Source organism: Symphalangus syndactylus, chromosome 17 (genome assembly GCF_028878055.3).
Source record: "Symphalangus syndactylus isolate Jambi chromosome 17, NHGRI_mSymSyn1-v2.1_pri, whole genome shotgun sequence".
Classification (NCBI taxonomy): domain Eukaryota; kingdom Metazoa; phylum Chordata; class Mammalia; order Primates; family Hylobatidae; genus Symphalangus; species Symphalangus syndactylus.
In genome coordinates this window covers 52,704,799-52,724,423 of record NC_072439.2, presented here as the reverse complement: position 1 = coordinate 52,724,423, position 19,625 = coordinate 52,704,799, and the positions used below count along the sequence as shown (strand labels likewise).

Below are 19,625 nucleotides of genomic sequence, written 5' to 3'. Positions count from 1 at the left end.
CATAAAGCAGTTTGAGTCTAACACCATCTGGAAAGCCTTGGGAGGTTCACATTATCTTCACACCTGCCACTGACAAGAAAAATCCACTCTGATTTTTCAGGGACTGAAGCCATTTAGGTCTTGCCAGAATTACTCCTACGGCAGCCCTGGCAGCACACGTCACTATCCCAGTCATACCTTCTTCCCCCTTTACGTTTTCCCTTTAGAGAGTCTGATAGGAAGAAATCCAACTATAGAAGTACCCAGTGAAGCAGTACCCACTGCACCCTGCCACTAAGTCTCTGAGGCAGCGCCCTGCAAACATGAACTAATTTGTCTTTACAACATACCTGCAAACTCAGTGAGAGAAGTTACATCAAGTATGTATTCCAGGTGGCAGAGATGAGAGCCAGGCCATTAACAGTTATGCACAGGAATTGTCACCAGAAATCAGCGAAGAAAGCACAACGTTTCAAACACCTTTCTCTTGCTCAGATTACCAGCCTGGGGCCTTGGGACTTGCAATATTGTGCTCATTATGCAAAGGCATGTTCTGAGCGCCACTGTCCTAGACGGCATAAAAAAAAAGAATTACATGGACTCAATTCTTGCACTCTGATGTGTAGAATTTGTCCATCCTCCTTGCTGTCCCTGTAATTTTACATTGGCTTAAATGATATATGTTATGAAAAGCTTGATTGCTGCATGTGATGCTGAAAATACTGGGCTGATTACACAATGAGTGAACTTAAGGAGAAAGGTATCTTATTTATAGCACCACTGTATCACAATTTAATTTCCTTTTTACCATGGCAACATGAAGCAACATGCACAAATTCAGCATTGATGGAATCTCACCAATAAAACATATTTAGAATCCTGCTTTTGGGGAGTAGCTGGTAAACTGTTTTTATCCAAAAGCAATACAAATGCTTAAAACGAAAAATGCCTGTCAAACTGCTTATACGGTGTGCCAAGAAGAAAGGGGGATGTAATCTCTGGCTGGATTCAGTTGGAAGGTGCTTTGTTTTGTTTTTTGCACACTTTAAACCAGATGTGTTCTCAACTGTAATCTTAAGGCTCGCCTCTTAATACTCAAAGTGCAGCAACAGTCATGCATGACATTTCCCGTTTCATCAGAATCTCTCAGGGCAAGCAAAGTTCTGCTTGCTCACTGTGAGAGCTCTGTAAGGCCACTTTTAGGGGGTTGAAGGTGGTTGCATTTTGACTACTTCATTTTCTTCCTACTAGAACAAAATCTTGAGTAGCTTTGAGCTCAGGAAAGAAAACTGTTGTATTGCTGCATAAAGTAACAATAGTGTGTCAGTCAGCACCTGGCAGAGAATGTTTATCTGAGTGCCAAGTGAATTTCACCTACATTACAAATATTCTGTGAAACAATATCATATATGTGTATATTCTATTACACCTACCCAGACTAATTTACAGGGAATATCATTAAATTAAAACTGACCAGAATGTCCATTTGAAGTTCCAATGGAATTACCTTTTACTACAAACAGCTCTCAATCTCCTAGTTTTATTCAAGTTTTTCAACCTTGATAATTCCATGACTTCCTGCATAACATATTTTGATTACATATCATCTTAATACAGAAGGGTGCCATAGCAAGAAGGCCTAAGAAAGAAAGTGCTTATTTTATAACTAACGAATAGTTACAAAGTTACTTGGAAATTGGTGGTGGATATCTGGAACTAAAACATATGCTACTGCTTCAATGGCACATCTTCACTGTTTTATTTCTGATGTAACCGGTGGGCAGACTGGTCCCTGTGTTTGATATGTGAAATGGTCACAATATATTCAGCCCGGAGGAGCTAACTCCAACAAATCCTGCACCCATTATGAACATGTCCTGATTGGGGTGCTAGGTTTCCACTCTTTTGTAAACTACCAGTTGAGGTCATTTCTTTTCAGCATAGCAATATAATTTTTCTGTGGTAGCTAAAAGTGAAACACTTACAGATAAAAGCATCTCTGATTCACCCACTCACTCACAGCTGAAGAATTTAAACTCAAGGAAACAAAGAGATTTGAATAGAGTTATTGAGAAATCAAAATGTCAAGTTATTAGCCTTGGGTTGATAAAGCACGTGATAATTTTTCAAAGCTGGATTTCCACAAGACAGAATTTGTTCCTGAACAAACAGTACAACTCTGAGGACTGAGAAGAAAAGAAATAGAATGGCAACATTGGTTTCTTCAGTTACAGGAAGAAAGGCGAAGCTACGGGGCTCAGGAATTCTCCTTGGCGTCACATGAAAATCATGGGTTTGTCCATGTAGATATATGTGTATATGTTTATCTCTTTAAGTTGAAATAAATTTAACAAATTTTTAAAAACAGTTTCAATAAATTTTGATGGAAAGCTTTTAAAAATATGTGCTTCCCTGCCTGTGTAAACAAACTGATGGCTATCACTGATAGGAACGCACTAGAAGTGTGCAAGACCACTGCCCTTTTACTACATCCCCTTCCCCGCTCCTACCCCCCCAGTGCTGGTTTTTGCAAATCTCATTCACTAGCTATAAGAACTCAAGGCCAGGCCAGGTACATTAATTCCAATATTTGAGAGGCCAAGGCAGGTAGATTGCTTGTGTTCAGGAGTTTGAGACCAGCCTGGGCAACATGGCAAGACACTGTCTCTACAAAAAATACAAAAATTAGTCGGGCATGATGGTGTCCACCTGTAGTCCCAGCTAATCCAGGGGCTGAGGTGGGAGGATCACTTGAGCCCAGGAGGTCAAGGCTGTAGTGAGCCAAGATCACACCACTGCATTATAGCCTGGATGACAGAGCAAGATCCTGTCTTTAAAAAAAAAAAAAAAAAAATCAAGGCTAAATTGATTGACAGGTATTTAGAAAAAAACAGCTAACAAGCTGCTGTCTAGGAACATCTTCACAATCGATCATGTTAACCTGTAGATATATGTGTATATGTGTGATGTGTGTGTTTCCCTTATTTTCCAGAAGCTATTTTATATATCTTAAATATCATTTTTTCTATATTCTAAATAGTTGATGTTGCCAGAAGTCTTACCACCACCTGCTGAATGAATTATTGCCTTATCTTGGGAATGGGAGCAGATATGCTAGTCAGTGACAAACACAGAATTAGTTCTCTTATTCCACCACTACGTTCCTGTTTTAGTTTATATATTTATTCTTTACCTCGCCTCAAAACCAAACTGAAGTTGTTTTGCCTCCTCTATGAGGCCACCAAAAAAATTTTAATATAATCCATTAAGATAAAAATGGCAGCACCACTACACCAGATCATTCATAAATGCAAATTTATTCATGACGAAGCCTTCCTTTCAAATCTTGCTCTATGTACAGTGCCCTGCACAGCGACAAGTGCAACAAGAAACCTCAGAGCTGCTTTTTGGTCGCGATCGTGTATCGGGATGTGTCACAATGTGGCAAAATCTATATATTTATCTGCAATCCCCTCCCCCTTCCAGGTGGGCAGCATGCTGAAGACTCCCAAATTACCTATTTGGCTGTGCAACATCAATGGAAATTACAGCATCCTTTTTTGCACAAACAGGCGGCTCTTATCAGACTGGAAAATAGAACATCTCTTTGATCTGTACTTTTACAGTGGCCAACCCTCACAGAAAAAGCTTGTGCATCTTACAATAGGTGAGCATTTCAGACTCCAAGTGTTGTGGACTTTAATGTGCTCAAAGAGATGCGGCTGCCGAGATGTTTAACAACCGTGTGGACATTCATGCTAGCTCCGCAGGAAAATGCTTAGGCTCAGTTTCTGAAATGAAGCCCACATATGAATCCCATGGCCCTAAACCCAAGTATTGCAATGTGCGAATTCTAAACCTGCTTTACCTAGGAGCAGGGGGGTTAGAAATAGCACAGAGGAACCAATAACTTTTAGGTAAGAGAAAAACAAAAGGTATGGAGCCAAATTTCCAAAAACCATTCTCCAGGGCCTTTGATCTTGGAGCATGAGGTAGTTAATACCTGATGAAATAACTGGGAAGACCCAGGGAAGAATTGGCTGATGCTATCTCACAACCAAACATCAGATGATCATCCAGTGACGTAAGTAACCAAACTTATAGTAAATTTCTGTTCAAATGAGCAGAAAACGCATTTTTGAGGGACTACTGTGTGCCAGGCATGGGGCTAGACACTGGAAAAACAATGTGTTTTTCCACAGGTCTGCATAGTGGCTCCTCTGCAGTCACACAGACTGGTTTCTTTTATTCCAAAAAGTTCCACAAACATTTAGGGAGGTTCAAATCCAATAGGAGAAGCAGACAACCGAACAGATCATTTCGGTCATAAACTCCTGAGGGAAAAAGACCAACCTTAAAATGTCTTTAAACATTGACCCCCGGATGAGGTATTAACACGGGACAAACGGAGTTTGTATCCACAGCCTTAGCTGCATTTATGGAGCATTACTATGTCTGACTTTGCACCACAAGCCTGGCATTAAGTAATCTTCCATTATTACATGTGGAAAAGCATCTAGTGACTATTTTATCTGTGCAGCTCCTAATTCTTTTTCTTTGATTATGAGAAATACATATTAACCCAATTAACTTAGTATAACATTGACAATATGTTCCTTAAAATATGTTGTTGTTTCTACCTCAACTTCCTTCTTTGTGTAAAGCAACATTTTTCATTAGCTCACAAGAATCATTCGCTTTCTGTTCTGTGCATTGTGTTGAAAGCCTGACAGGCATTAACCCGTAACATTCCCAATGGTCACATGAGGTAAGTACTAGATTTCTATTTTTATGAAGTGGAAACTGTGGTGCCCAACAAGTAGTTACTAACTGAATAAATGAAGTTTAGCAATAGATGCTAAGTACCTTCTTAAGTGTCACCTGGCTAATATGAGATAAACTCAAGCCCCAAACCCAGTTCTTGCCTACCCCACTAGAATGCCTTGCCCTCCATCCAAAAATGCAAATATATTCTACAAAGCATTGAGAAGTGGGGTCGATTGGTTGGTTGTTTGGAGATGGAGTCTCACTCTGTCACCCAGGCTGGAGTGTAGTGGCGTGATCCTGGTTTACTGCAAATTCCACCTCCCGGGTTCAAGTGATTCTTGTGCTTCAGCCTCCCGCTGGGATTACAGGCACCCACCACCACACCCAGCTAACTTTTTGTATTTTTAGTAGAGACAGGGTTTCACCATGCTGGCCAGGCTGGTCTCGAACTCCTGACCTCAGATGATCCACCCGCCTCGGCCCCCCAAAGTACTGGGACCATAGGCGTGAGCCACCATGCCTGGCCTCTTTTTTTTCCTGACAATATTTAGTAACCTATACCTGGTTCTAGGTGTCACATCATGGTACGGGAAGGTGTATTGCATAGCTTATCAATAGTTATGCACAACAACCCAGGTTACCACTGACTCATTCTGTATGGGGTGTTTCAACACACATGCTACGTCCCAATATGCACAACCCAGGTTACCACTGACTCATTCTGTATGGGGCATTTCAACACACTACCTGCTTGAATCCCCATCTGCTCAACCAGTTGTAGGAGGGCAACTTGCCAAGCCTGACTCCTGTCCACCCACCCTTCTGTCCTTCTTTAGTTGTTTCCTCTGGAATTGCGTTCATAGGCTTGGGTCTAAATGCTGGCTGTTCCTTCTTCAGATACTCACTCCCATCACTGGGAAAGAGACCAACAGGAAGAGAAACATGGACCAAGACGACGGTTTTCGCCAGTGGAGATGGCAATCAGAACCAAGTGGAGCGAGGCCACCATCAGCTGGAATGGGACCGTTCCCTTCTTTTAAAGGGAAAACTAGGCCGTGCAGTGAAGTCTGAAGTGTCAGAACTGCTGGGATGCAAAAGCCTAATGTGGGGGAGACCATTCGTTTCCATATTTCTCATTCACAAGCCCCACCAAAATATATATATATATATACCATTAGCAGTTTTTTCATTTTTTAAGTCTCTGGTAAATCCCTAGCTGTCAGCATTGTAGGAGAAACACAGGCCCCCACACCAGGGCCTGCATGGTGCCTCCTCTGTAGTCACATAGACTGGTTTCTTTCTTTTATTCAAAAGAGAAAATGAAGCCTCTCTCTTGCATGTTTTTCCAAAGTTGTCTTTTCTTGGTATAACTCTCCACGAGGATTATGGAAGCAGGCTGCTAGCTTTCATTTGGGGATGAAGTCATTGGTAATGCATCATCGGATTTTTAGTTATGGCAAGAACTCAAGCCTTCTCAAGGACTTCCTGGTATGGACGGCATTCCTTTCCAAGGATACAGTTCATATGCCCACATTAGCAAGTTCTTGTCATTAAAATAGTAAATGGGCTTCGTGGGGTTTGAAGCAGGGGCTATTCCTGGTAGGCTGGCAGCTATAGCAGTTGACATGTGGGTTTCAGTAGCCACAAGGAGACATTCTTTTTATTAGCAGTAGGTTTGTTTCTTTTCTTCAACGCCGGATATAAATACACAAACAGACAAACTGAGAAAAATTCTGATTTCTACATAAAATTATATATAAAAATAAAATCTCTTGTGTCATTATTCAAAGGGGAAAACAATTCTTTTTAGAATATGCTCTTTCCCTGTCCTGTTAAATGCCTATGTTCTTTCTGAAGAGATGCACAGAGTAAACACATACTCCTTCTAAAAGAAGTACACGAGAATAATGTAGACACCGCCAGCCACCCCGCTAATCTGCCACCTCACAGACTTAGGGCTCTATATGCACAATCCGAAGGTTAGTTTCCAAAGAACAATCTTTCTGCATTCATTCAAATTCATTTATTAAATGCATTTGCATTTGGCTCAAAGAATAATGTTTTAACTTAAGGACCATGTAGAAAATGAAACTTCAAGGTGAATAATAAATTATGTCAGAAGAGAAAGGCAATTTGGCTTGGATTGCGGATTATAGTATCTTTATCATTGGTGTTTTCACTGGGGATTTTATACACCTGACAAATAAGTGGATCCCTACAGACTTTGGGCTTATGTGGTCTTAATCTTACTTATATTGTGCTTTTCCTGAGGTGCGGGCCTGTTTTTTTGTTTTATGGACACCACATTGTTTCTTACTGAATGTCTCTTTTGGAGTTGACTGCTAGAGCCGAATTAAAAAACACACCAGTGCATTAGTAAGGAACTGCTCAGTTGCAAGTAAGAGATCTCACTAAAAGTCGCAAACAATAAAGATATTCCTTTTAACAAGAATTGTCTAGCTAGGGAATCCATGACTCAGATCAATCATGGTTCATCCTCTGAGTCTGAGAACAGGGCACTTGATATTAGAACAAAATCAGGGTTTTGTAGAAGGAAGAAAAGCAGGATGACTGTTGGGTAGTGGTATCGGTCCTTACAAAAGCCAATTTTTAAATTGACCTCATTCTTGTATCCATTTTATGTTCCTTCCCTTATTCCTCCTTTGAATTTTTAATTTGTTTATAATTTATGTTAGTTTGCCATATTTTATATGGTGTTGTAATTTGGGTTAAATTATTCCTGGAACAAGTCTATAAATAAGAAAAATAATGGAGGAAAGATTAAGTACCTATGTTTTAGATGTAAAAGTATAATTTTGATATATAAAACTATTAATTACTTTCTATGTCAATGTTCAGTGAAAATAAGTTATTTTATCTTATAAACAGGGTAACCGGTAATACTTGATTTTTTTTTCTTCAGAGTAGAGACATGTTATTTAAAAATAACTGGAAGTTTCTCAGAGCCATTAGTTCACTTTTAAACTTTGTTTTGAGAAAAATGACTTTTTTTTCAGCTTCTCAAATATAAAGCAGAAGAAAGCTGTTTGCTTGAAGATGGGGATATTAATTTTTCTGAATAGTCATCTAAACTAACTGTGTCTTTAGTGGGAATGAACCCTCGAGGAGATGGCAACTATTTTCCTCTTTCGAATATCAACTTAGACTGGAACATTTCCCCAAATTATTGTTTGCTCTTAGACAAGATGTGTGAATCATTTTTCCAAGAACATTCTCACCAATGTCACAAGACCTGTAGGAGCAGGCCAGGGTGGGGGAGGCCTGAGATTCCCTTCACTTCACACTGTGGAAATAACCATGAATAGCAACTGGCTGAGACTGGTCCTGAGCTGTCCAGGCTGTGGGCACTCTTCAGCCACACCTGGGCCTGCATTTTCTGTTAATGGTTGTAATTCCCTTGTCAGGGCCTTAGAGACATAATCATTCATTCAATGTTTTTTATTTTATTTTTATTTTTATTTTTATTTTTGAGATGGAGTCTCACTCTGTCGCCCAGGCTGGAGAGCACTGGTGTGATCTTGGCTCACTGCAACCTCCACCTCCCAGGTTCAAGCAATTCTTGTGCCTCAGCCTCCCAAGTAGCTGGGACTACAGGTGCACACCATCAAGCTGGCTAATTTTTTTGTATTTTTTGGTAGAAATGGGGTTTCACCATGTTGACCAGGTTGGTCTTTAACTCATGACCTCAAGTGATCCACCCGCTTGGCCTCCCAAAGTGCTGGGATTACAGGCATGAGCTACCGTGCCTGGCCATTCAATGTTTTTTAACATGCTCTATGTGCCAGGCACTATGCTGGACGCTGGGGAAAATCAGCACAGCGAGCAAAATCAGATGTGGCACACCCTCTTTTCTTATGAAACTTAGGCTCTTCTGAGGAGATGGCAATTAATCAACAAGCACTTTAATAAAGATAAACTTGAAAACTAAGGGAAGAGATTTTGGGTGTGTCAATCTTATAATAAAGAACTGAAAGAAAAGGAAAAGGCATCTCTGAGGAAGAGATGGTTAGCTGAAGTAAGAAGGCTGCATAGAGATAACAGGGTAAGGGGAAGAGGGGCGAGCAGATGTGAAGCCCTGTGGTGAATGCGCCTGAGGAACAGAAAAGCCTGTGGGGCTGGGAGTGGTGGTGAAGCAGCTGGAGCAAAAGGTGGGGCGGCCGCAAGGCAGTGTAGACTATGAGGTGTGAGAAACCTTGGAAAGGTTTTAAGTGGCCTGGTAAGATTTGCATTTTGAACACATGCCTCAGAGTAGAACGTGGATTGGAGAGAGCCCCAGGTGCATGTGGAGACTAGTTAGGCATGCGGAAACTAGTTAGTTAGGCAGTGGTGTGGACAAGAGATGGTCAAAACAGAGTGGAGGCAATTAAAGTAGACCGAAGTGGGCCTCTCAGGAGACACCTCTTGGTAGGTAAAATGGAGAAGGCTGTAATAGGTTGCATGGGGAGGGAGATGAGGAAGAAAGAAATAAGGATCAAGGATGACTTCTAGGTTTCTGATTTCATAACTGGATGGAAGGCTGTGCCTTCACAGAACTTGGAAACACTCAAAGCACACCAGATTTTGAGGGCAAGAAATCACACATCTAGTCTTAGACATGAAACATTCAAGTGGAAAGGTAGATTAATGGATCAGAAATAAGGATCTGGAAATCAATGGAGAGGTTTGGACCAGAGAAATAAATACACCTGGGAGTCACTAAGGGTAAGTAACATGGTGGCCTGGGGTAAGACTGCCTAAGGAGAGTATGAAGCAAGAAGATAGCTGGGCCTAATGCTGAGCCCTGAGGAATTCCCGTGTCAGCAGTCAGGCAGCATGGGAAGAGCCTGGAAAGCAGGCGCAGAAAAAACAGCCAGAGACAGAGGAGAAAAATGAGAATTGAACTGTGTCTAGAAACCATGCCCTGTACGTAAGGGCAGGCATTTCTTCTGTCAATCATCGTGGGAGCAGGAAGGAGTAGGCCTAAGGAGAGGGAAGAAAGGCTCTCCCCACCCCAATGCCGCTGCCAGAGCTGGGAGCCTTGCACAGGGCCTGGACCAACATTTAGGGAACACAGCCAAGTGGCAGAGAACTGCAAGTTGTCAGAAGTCCAAGGGGCTTTTTAAAGCAAAGACACGATCAGGAGAAGTAACATTTTAGGTTTTCCTGCATTGTAATTCCTTTGTGTTTAAGATGTTAAACATTCTAGCCTGATATTCCCTGTGCTTTGTTTGGGAAATTAAGAGAGGGATCTGCTTCACATGTAGAGACACTTTCTAACACCTAGATAAGCCAGTCTTGTGAAGGAAAGAGGTCTCCTGAGAAATCCAGAGCAATAGAATAGGATAGAATGATGAGCTAAAGTGTGAGGAAAATGACGCCAGCAAGAAAAAAAGCGCAACAGATTCAAGATGGCGGCAAGAAAAGCCCAGTCTCAAAAAAAAAAAAAAAAAGGAAAAAGAAGGGCTGGTCGCAGTGGCTCACATCTGTAATCCCAGCACTTTGGGAGGCCGAGGCGGGTGGATCATGCGGTCAGGAGTTCAAGACCAGCCTGGCCAAGATGGTGAAACCCCGTCTCTGCTAAAAATACAAAAATTAGCCAGGCGTGGTGGTGGGCACCTGTAATCCCAGCTACTCGGGAGGCTGAGGAAGAGAATTGCTTGAACCCGGGAGGCAGAGGTTGCAGTGAGCCCAGATCGCACCACTGCACTCCAGCCTGGGCGACAGAGTGAGACTCCGTCTCAAAAAAAAAAAAGAAAGAAAGAAAAAAGAAAAAAGAAAAGCCCAGTCTCAGAGGATGCAATTCTAGGTGAGTTCAGAACTTAAGTGAGGAATTAAGATAAATCCATTTCCATCAGGCTTGATATTTATACAAAAATGCTTCCCGTAATCTCATGAAGATAAGTGGTAAATGCACTGAAAAAGCATATTTCGGCAGAAAAACAAAAAGTATTATTATGGGTTGTCAGGGGCTATCTGAATAAATGATACTTTTAGTCAATGACTATGTTAAAATCAACCAGAGAGGATCTAGTTTGAATGAATTTAACCTGTTATTTTCAGAATAGTCAGTTTAACTTTAACTCTTCCGAATGTATTCCTATCCCCTCTCCTTCCAAGAAGGACTTCGGGTGGCTGATAACTGGTAAACTTTCTGGAGAACTTGTATTGTGTTTTCTCCTAGTGACTGAATCCAACAACGCGTGCGTGCGCGCGCGCGCGCACACACACACACACTCTCTCTTTTTATTACTGTCCACAAGGTGGTGCTATGAGAGTGACTTTTTCAATTTCATAACCACATAATTATAAAAGTAAACGTGGGCAATTTAATCACATGCATATACATAGGCACACACGCCTACAAACCTAAAATATTTATACAGATTGATGTAAGGGGTATTTAGTTTTGGTGATACTTAGGATTGGTGTCACTAAGCATAGCGTATAGGATTGCTCTGACCTAGGAGTCATCCCCTCTTCCACTCCAATGCAGCAGCAAAACCTGTAAGTGGTATTAATAGCTCTGAAATAGCTCTATTTGCACTGCTGTCTCCATGATACAGGTACCACTATCTCTCACCTGGACTATTACAATAGCCGTCCGACTGCTCTCCTCACCTTCTCTCTTGTCCCCTTCCAATCCCTTTTCCACACAGCACCACACAGCAATCAATTATCTTTAAAAAAAAAAAAAAATTGAATCCTGATTATTTTATCTTTAAAAAATTCAAGCCTGATGAATTATATTAGAGTAATTCATATTATGATCATTTCTATGCACTTAGGACAAAAATGCCAAAATCTTCACATGATTTACAAGAGCCTGCAAGGTTTAGCCCCTGCTGCATCTCCTGCCAGACTCCTCTCATGCCACTCTCCTCTCACCACCATGCTCCACCCAAACCAAGCTTGTCCCCACTTCGGGGGCTTTTTCCTGCTGTTCCCACTGCCCACAACAATCTTTACCCCCATCTCCTGCTTCAGATCAGCTTAAAAACCACTTCTTCAGTAGTACCATCTCTGACACCATCCCCCATCTAAATTAGGTCTCCTGGTTCATCTCTCTTAGCACCTTGTTCTTTTCCTTTATATCACTCATTGAGTGATATCGTTTGGCTGTGTCCCCCCCAAATCTCATCATGAATTATAGCTCCCATAATCCCCACATGTTTTGGGAGGGACCCGGCAGGAGGTAATTGAATCATGGGGGTGGGTTTTCCCATGCTGTTCTCATGATAGTGAATAAGTCTCACAAGATCTGATGGTTTTTTTGGTCTGTTTTTTGAGATGGAGTTTCACTCTCGTTTCCCAGGCTGGAGTGCAAGGCGCAATCTTGGCTCACGGCAACCTCTGCCTCCCGGGTTCAAGCGATTCTCCTGCCTCAGCCTCCTGAGTAGCTGGAATTACAGGCATGCGCCACCACAACTGCCTAATTTTGTATTTTTAGTTGAGATGGGGTTTCTCCATGTTGGTCAGGCTGGTCTCAAACTCCCAACCTCAGGTGATCTGCCTGCCTCGGTCTCCCAAAGTGCTGGGATTACAGGCACAAGCCAACTCACCCAGCCAATCTGATGGTTTTATAAAGGGCACTTCTGCACACACTCTCTTGCCTGCTGCCACCACTTAAGATGTGTCATTTCCCCTCCTTCGCCTTATGCCATGATTGTGAGACCTCCCCAGCCATGTGTAACTGAATCCATTATACCTCTTTTTCTTTATAAATTACTCAGATGCAGATATTTCTTCATAGTAGTATGAAAATGGACTAATACACCCAGGTTTACAATTATATCCCTATTTGTATGCTTATGTGTTAAATACCTAACTATCCACTAGTCTTGTGGTTCTTAAACTTTTTTATCTCAGGACCCCTTTATGCACCTAAAACTTAAGGACCTCAAAGCATTTTGGTTTATCTGGGTCACACCTGTTAATATTTATCCTATTAGAAATTAAAACTGAAAAATTGCTTAAGTATTTATCTATTTATTTAAAATAACAACAAAACCTATTATATATTTATCTAAAATAGTATTTTATGGAAAACAATTATATTTTCCAAGAAAAAAATAGGAAAAAGAGTGGCATTATTTTACATTTCTGTACATTTGTTTAATGGCCAGCTTAATATGAGACAGCTGTATTCTCATATCTGCCTCTGCATTCAATCTGTTGTGATACATTGTTTAGGCTGAAATATATGAAGAAAAGTTAACTTCATATATATATTTAGTTGAAAAAGGGAGGAGGAATTTTGATAACTTTGTGGCTATTCTTCTTTGATACTACACCAAAACTCTACAAGGGGTAATGTATTAAGGGTTAGTCGCAAAGTAGAACCTGAAACTGTATCAGTGAACTTTTCAAATCTGTTTCATTAAAATCCATTGGTGTATCTTACACTTTGAATGGATCGTCCCCATGCATTAGTCATTTGAAGTATATTGATTCAATGTATTATGAAAATTAAATCATCATATTTTATAGTATAATATCAAAAAACTCACAGTAGTTACTATCACCACCAATCACATCAGAAAAGCCTTTAAGTATTGGGAAGCTGTCATTAAAATGTTACACAACAGGTAAATAAGAAAAATAGACTTCTTTCTGAGAAAAAAAATCACATTCTGGTGTTTCTTCTTCTTGTTCCTCAGTTATCTCACCCAGTGGGTTTGCAAATTTTTTAGTAGCAAAATCTAGTTTTCACATGAAATTTCATGTGGAATCCCAACATGCACAACAGATACACACAAAGCTGATGTGGATAAAGCAGAGTCAGGGCCCATGGTTCTGGCCACTTTATCTCCTTTCTCACTCATGGTGCTGCCTCAGATGCCTTCCTTGAATCCATGCCTTCCTACAGAAAGTATTTTTGAAAACCCCTGATAGTCCTGCCTGTGGAATTAGATTTATTTGGTAGCAGAAACCCGATTCGAATTGGCTTAAACAAAAAGAACATTAGTTGACTCACATAATTGACAAGTCTGGGGGTAGTCCTGCCTTTCCACACAGATGGACTGAGGAGTTCCAACATTGTCATTGGGGCCTGGTCTCTCTTCTGTCTCTGTTCTGCAGTTTGTCTTCTTTCTAAGGCAAGTATCCATTCCTACCAGCAAGATGGCCATGCCTACTTGCCAAATCCTACACTTTCATTCTCTCTTCTCAGACTTCCCTGAAGGAAAAGCAATTCTCCCCAGACTATATTACCAAGGCTCTGAGTCATATGGCCATGCCTGCATCCATTTCTGTGGCCAGGGAAACATAATGTTCTGTTTGGCCAGTCTGTAGTCACCTCAGCATCCTGGAACTGGGGATGGATTTAGCTTTATCCAAATCATATTAACTGAGAGAGCAGAAGCAACATTTCCTTTAATCAGTGTGTTGTTACAAGAAAAGTGACCAGATATTGGGCTGACAAGAATGTTCACTTCAGCTACCTTGACCTCTGTGCCCTGATTAAGCTCTCCTCCTGCCCTCCTACCCCACGAAATATCTGACCACACCTCAGTGTGAACACTCCTAGTCCTGCTTTGATTTTCCATGCCCAGTACTTTGGAGTTACGCATAGATGATGATGATGCCTGAAAGGCAGAGCTAAGGCTGAGGCAGAGCCTGGAGCAGGCAGCAGGCAAGTGAGAGTCTAGTTGCAAGAGCCAACATCCGAATCCCAAACCAGCAGCAGGCTGTAAGAGGCACAGGAGCGCATGCAAACAGAGGGCTAGGAAGTCAGCCAGGTGGAAACCATAGAGATGTCTGAAGCCACACATAGAAGTTTCTGGATTTGTGGTGCTGCCCCAGCTGGCTTGCAGACCCACTTGCTTTAAGATTGCTCACTCCTACTATAGAAAATACCACAGCCTCAGGATTAAAATCAGACTCTGATTTTCTTAGAAATGTATCACAGAGCAGGGAAAAAAAAAAAGGGAATGCTCACCAGCCAGTGGCTAGGTGTCCACACAACCCCAGTTCCTTAACCCATTAACATCTCTCACATGGATACAATTTTAGACCCGAATAGAACTTAACACTCTGATATTTGTCTTGAAATACTTGATACGTATGGGGGCGGGGGAAGGGTTGCACAATCTAGTGAAAGTGAGTAGAGAAGAAATATTGTGGTCATAAATTAGCACATGTTGGAAGGCTATTTATACCTATTTAAACTACCTGAAAGTATGTGAGGGTTTTCCATTGTTCCACATTATTGCCTGCATCTTGGCTATTCTGGTGGGTATATTGTATCACATTGTGATACAACACATTGTGGCTTCAATTTGCATTTCTCTGATGACTAATAAATTTGAGCACCTTTTCATATGTTTTTGGTCATTTTGCTCTCTTCTTTGTGAAAGTGTTTGTTCAGGTCGTGTGCTTGTTTTTCTATTGGACTTTTTTTTTTTTTTTCCAGCAGTTGCAAGATTTAATAGAATGAAAACAGAGCTCCCATACAAAGGGAGGGGACCCAAAGAGGGTAGCCATTGCCAGCTCGAATGCCTGGGTTTATATCCCGATCATTGTCCCTCCTGCTGTGCTCTCAGGCAATAGATGATTGGCTATTTCTTTACCTCCTGTTTTTGCCTAATTAGCATTTTAGTGAGCTCTCTTTACTACCTGATTGGTCAGGTGTGAGCTAAGTTGTAAGTCCCATGTTTAAAGGTGGAAGCGGTCACCTTCCCAGCTAGGCTTAGGGATTCTTAGTCGACCTAGGAAATCCAGCTAGTCCTGTCTCTTAGTCCCCCCTCTCAACAGGAAAACCCAAGTGCTGTTGGGGAGGTTGGCCAATGACCACTCTAACTGCTTCTTGCTGAGTTGGGGTGTAATAGGGGTTGTGCAATTGAGATTTCCTTGGGAGGGGTGCCTTCGATGACATTAACATTGGAGCATGGGCTAGCAGGCTGGTCCAGGGGTCTGTGGTAGATCTTAGTCATGGACTGCATCTGGGGCTCCATTTGAAGAACAATTTCCAACAATTCCAGCTTTGATTCTGGAAGAGACAAACTTAACAAGGCAGTTAAAGATACAGGGATTGAAATGTATGGCCTGCAGTGCACAGGATTATTTCTTTGGCACACTTTGCAGGCCCTGACTATCTGCTTGATAGTTTTGAAAAGGCCTGGTCCCATAAATAATGATTTGGCCATCTGATGGGTTCTATCAATGCCTAAGTAAAAGGTTTGAGGAAGGGTTTTAAGTAATTTCCATTGGTTAGCTGCAGGCAAAAGTATTTTCCCTTCTTGGGTGGCTAGCCATCCTGAGGGGAGGAAACTATGTGCTCTTGAGGTTCCCCATTCTATTTCTCCTGCTGAGTATTGGGGCTTGGTTTCCTGGAGGGTATTACCCCATACTAGGGGTCCTTCTATAAGCATTTTTAATGGAGGGTCCTGCCTTGTGGCTCTTGTTGTTTCAATATCTACTTGGTGGTTCCCTTCTATTTCCCTTTCCTTTTCTTTTTTTTTTGAGACGTAGTCTCGCTCTGTCACCCAGGCTGGAGTGCAGTGGCGCAATCTCGGCTCACTGCAAGCTCCGCCTCCCGGGTTCACGCCATTCTCCTGCCTCAGCCTCTCCGAGTAGCTGGGTGACCCTGGCAGTGTAAGACTGTCACCTCTTTAGGTTTCTGTACCACCAATAATAATCTCTTAATGGCTTCCTGATGTTTGACAGATGTTCCTTCAGAAGTTAGGAATTCCTTTTCTTTCCATATTGTTGTATGGGCATGTAGGCAAGCATACTTAGAGTCTGTATATATATTTACCCTTTTTCCTTCTCCTAATTCTAGTGCCCGAGTGAGGGCTATTAGTTCTGCTAGCTGAGCACTAGTTCCTGGAGTGAGAGAATTACTTTCAAGTATTCCATTATCACTGACCACTGTATACCCTGCTTTTCGAAGTCCTTTTTCTACAAAGGAACTTCCATCAGTATACAAGTTGAGGTCGGGATCAGTCAAGGGAACCTCTAGAAGGTCCCCTCGAGTGGTGTAGGTTTGAGCAATTACTTGTTGATAGTTATGTTCTATCTTTTCTTCATTGTCTGGAAGAAATGTGGCTGGGTTAAGAGTTGCACAAGTGCACATTTGCAGCACTGGCCTTTCAAGTAATAGAGCCTGATATTTAAGTAAATGGTTGTCTGACAGCCACAAGTCTCCTTTAGCAGTGAGTATGCCGTTCACATCATGAGATGTCCACACAGTAAGATCTCTTCCCTGTATTATTTTAACTGCTTCAGATACTAAGACTGCTACTGCCACCACTACCTGTAAACAATGAGGCCAACTCTTTGCCACTGCATCAATTTCCTTACTCAGGTATGCCACGGTTGCAAGCTCGTCCCTCAGACCTATATAAGGACTCCTAGAGCTATTCCTGTTTTATCTGTGACATATAAAGAAAAGTCTTGCCCCATTGGCAAGGTTAACACGTAGCTTGGGTTAGGGCCTTCTTTAGGGCCTAGAAAGCCGATTCTGCTTCAGGTGTCCATCTTACTAAATGGGTATTGGCTTTCTGAGTTTCCTTAATTAGTGTATATAATGGCCTGGCTATTTTGCCATACCTGGGAATCCATATTCAGCAGAAACCTGTTATGCCAAAGAACCCTCTTAGTCACTTTAGGGTTTTGGGATGAGGATAAGCCAGTATAGGCTGGATACATTCCTCACGGAGGGCCCTGGTACCTTTGGATAATTTTAGCCCTAAGTATTTAGCCTGCTGTGAGCAGAGCTGACCCTTCAGTTTGGAAACCACAGGTGGCAAGGAAATTTAAGAGCGCTCAGGTAGCTTGATGGCACAAGGTTTCTGAACGGGCAGCTAAAAGTAAATCATCCATGTATCGAAGGACAAGAGTGCCCAGGTATGAGAACTGGCTCAAGTCTTGGGCTAATGCCTGGCCAAATAGATGGGGGCTATCCCTGAACCCTTGGGGTAAAACAATCCAGGTGAGTTGAGATGTTGGGTTCAAAGAATCTTCAAAGGCAAACAAGAATTGAGAGTCAAGATGTACAGGGATGCAGAAAAAGGCATCCTGAAGGTCCAGGACTGTAAACCACTCTGCTTCCTCTGGTATTTGGGAAAGCACAGTATAAGGGTTAGGTACAGCTGGGTATGGAGGAACGACGACCTCACTGATAATCCTGAGATCTTGCACTAACCTCCACTGTCCATTGGGTTTCTGCACTCCTAAAATTGGAGCATTGCAGGGGCTATTGCATGGTTTTACTAGGCCTTGGGCTTTTAGGTCCTTAACAATCTTTTGGAGTCCTTGTTGAGCCTCGGGTCTAAGGGGATGCTGCCTTTGGTAGGGAAAGGAGGCAGAATCCTTTAGTTTAATTTGAATGGGATGGGCATTCTTTGCTCATCCATTCTGTCCTTCTGTTGCCCAGACTTCAAGATTAATTCCTTCCTCAAGCAGGGGACAACAAACGGGTGTTCCTTCTCCTATGTTCAGTTGTATAATGGCTCCTGCTTTTGCTAGAATGTCTCTCCTTAACAAGGGAGTGGGGCTTTTAGGCATAATTAGAAAAGCATGTGAAAAGAGTAAAGTTCCCCAGTCACAACTTAGTGGCTGGGAGAAATATCTAGTGACTGGCTGTCCTAGGACCCCTCAGATAGTGACAGATCTGGAGGACAGTTGTCCAGGACAGGAGAGTAAGACTGAGAAGCCCACGCCAGTGTCCAGGAGACAGTTAACCACGTGACCCTCAATGGTCAAGCATACCTGGGGCTCTGTGAGGTTGACGGCATGGGCTGGCGCTTGCCCCAGGCACCCTCAGTCCTGCTGCTGGATCATCTGGTTAGTGGCTTCTGACTCAGAGGACCTTCATTCCCTGGGGCAGTGGGCCTTCCAGTGATTCCGTTGACATAAGGGGCATGGACGAGGGGGTGGCTTATTGCTATTTGGACAATCTTTTTAAAGTGTCCTTGTAGACTGCACTGGAAGCAAGCCCTATTAGGCATTTGATTTGCCCAGCTTTTCCCTTTTCCAGAGCCTCCAAAGTCCGCTTGCCTGAGGGCCACGACTAAAGTGGTGGCCTTTTTTTATCCCGTTTGTCCCATTCCGCCTGCTCCTCCTGATCTCTATTATAAAAAACTGAGGTTGCCAAGTTCAATAGGGTTTCTAAGTTTTTCTCTGGGCCTAAGGTGGACTTTTGAAGTTCTTTTCTAATGTCTGCAGCTGACTGAGTGAAAAACGTATCCTTTAAGATTAGTTGGCCTTCAACAGAGTCAGGTGACAGAGAGGTATGCTTCCTCAATGCCTCCCTTAGTCTCTCCAGAAAGGCAGTAGGATTTTCTTCCTTTCCTTGTGTTATAGTGGACATCATTGAATAATTCATAGGCTTCTTCTTAGTTTTCCTTAGTCCTTCTAGCACATAAGTTAGCAAATGTCTGCGGCACCAATCTCCATGTTCTGATTTTGTGTCCCAACGAGGGTCTACACTGGGAACTGCCTGCATGCCTGTGGGGAATCGTTCTCTTTTCTTTGTTGTCATCCTATCACTGACCTGACTGAGATACCAGAGAATGCCAATCTCTCGGGCTGCAGTTATGGTGGCACTTTTCTCATTTGGGTTAGTGTCTGATTTAGCAGTAACATTATATGTCTCCATGTCAGATCAAAGGATTGTCCTAACCCTTATAAAACATCAGTATAGACATCAGGGTTATCTGAGAATTTACCTAGGTCTGTTTTAATTTGCTTCAAGTCTGAGAGAGAAAAAGGTACATGCATTCTGGCTGGGCCGAATTTTCCTCCTCCCACTGCTTGGAGGGGGCATAATTGGGGAATATTGGTACTCTTTGGTTCATTGTTTACCCCTTTGTCTATCTCTTTTTGGACCATTTGGGTTGAAGGGGGGGTCCTTATTAGTTGGGGAAGGAGTGGAGGGG

The 19,625-nt window shown here is 42.2% G+C and overlaps 2 protein-coding genes across 2 annotated transcripts in view; one reads left to right on the top strand and one right to left on the bottom strand.

Annotated features, from left to right (window-relative positions):
• Positions 1-6,458, top strand: part of MINDY4B (MINDY family member 4B) — a 34,948-nt gene extending 28,490 nt beyond the window's left edge. The window contains exons 11-12 of the mRNA XM_055247528.2: positions 3,466-3,646; positions 5,644-6,458. Of these exons, the coding sequence (XP_055103503.2) occupies positions 3,466-3,646; positions 5,644-5,786 (324 nt within the window). The 3' untranslated portion in view covers positions 5,787-6,458. The remainder of the gene's footprint in view (positions 1-3,465; positions 3,647-5,643) is intronic.
• A 9,081-nt stretch (positions 6,459-15,539) lies between these two features.
• LOC134732829 (uncharacterized) lies at positions 15,540-19,345 on the bottom strand. Its single transcript, XM_063619958.1, has 4 exons — positions 19,241-19,345; positions 17,296-17,320; positions 16,588-17,082; positions 15,540-15,733 (listed from the first exon to the last, which is right to left on the bottom strand). The coding sequence occupies exons 1-4, from the start codon at positions 19,343-19,345 to the stop codon at positions 15,540-15,542; spliced, it is 819 nt and encodes a 272-aa protein (XP_063476028.1).
• Between the last annotated feature and the right edge of the window lie 280 nt (positions 19,346-19,625).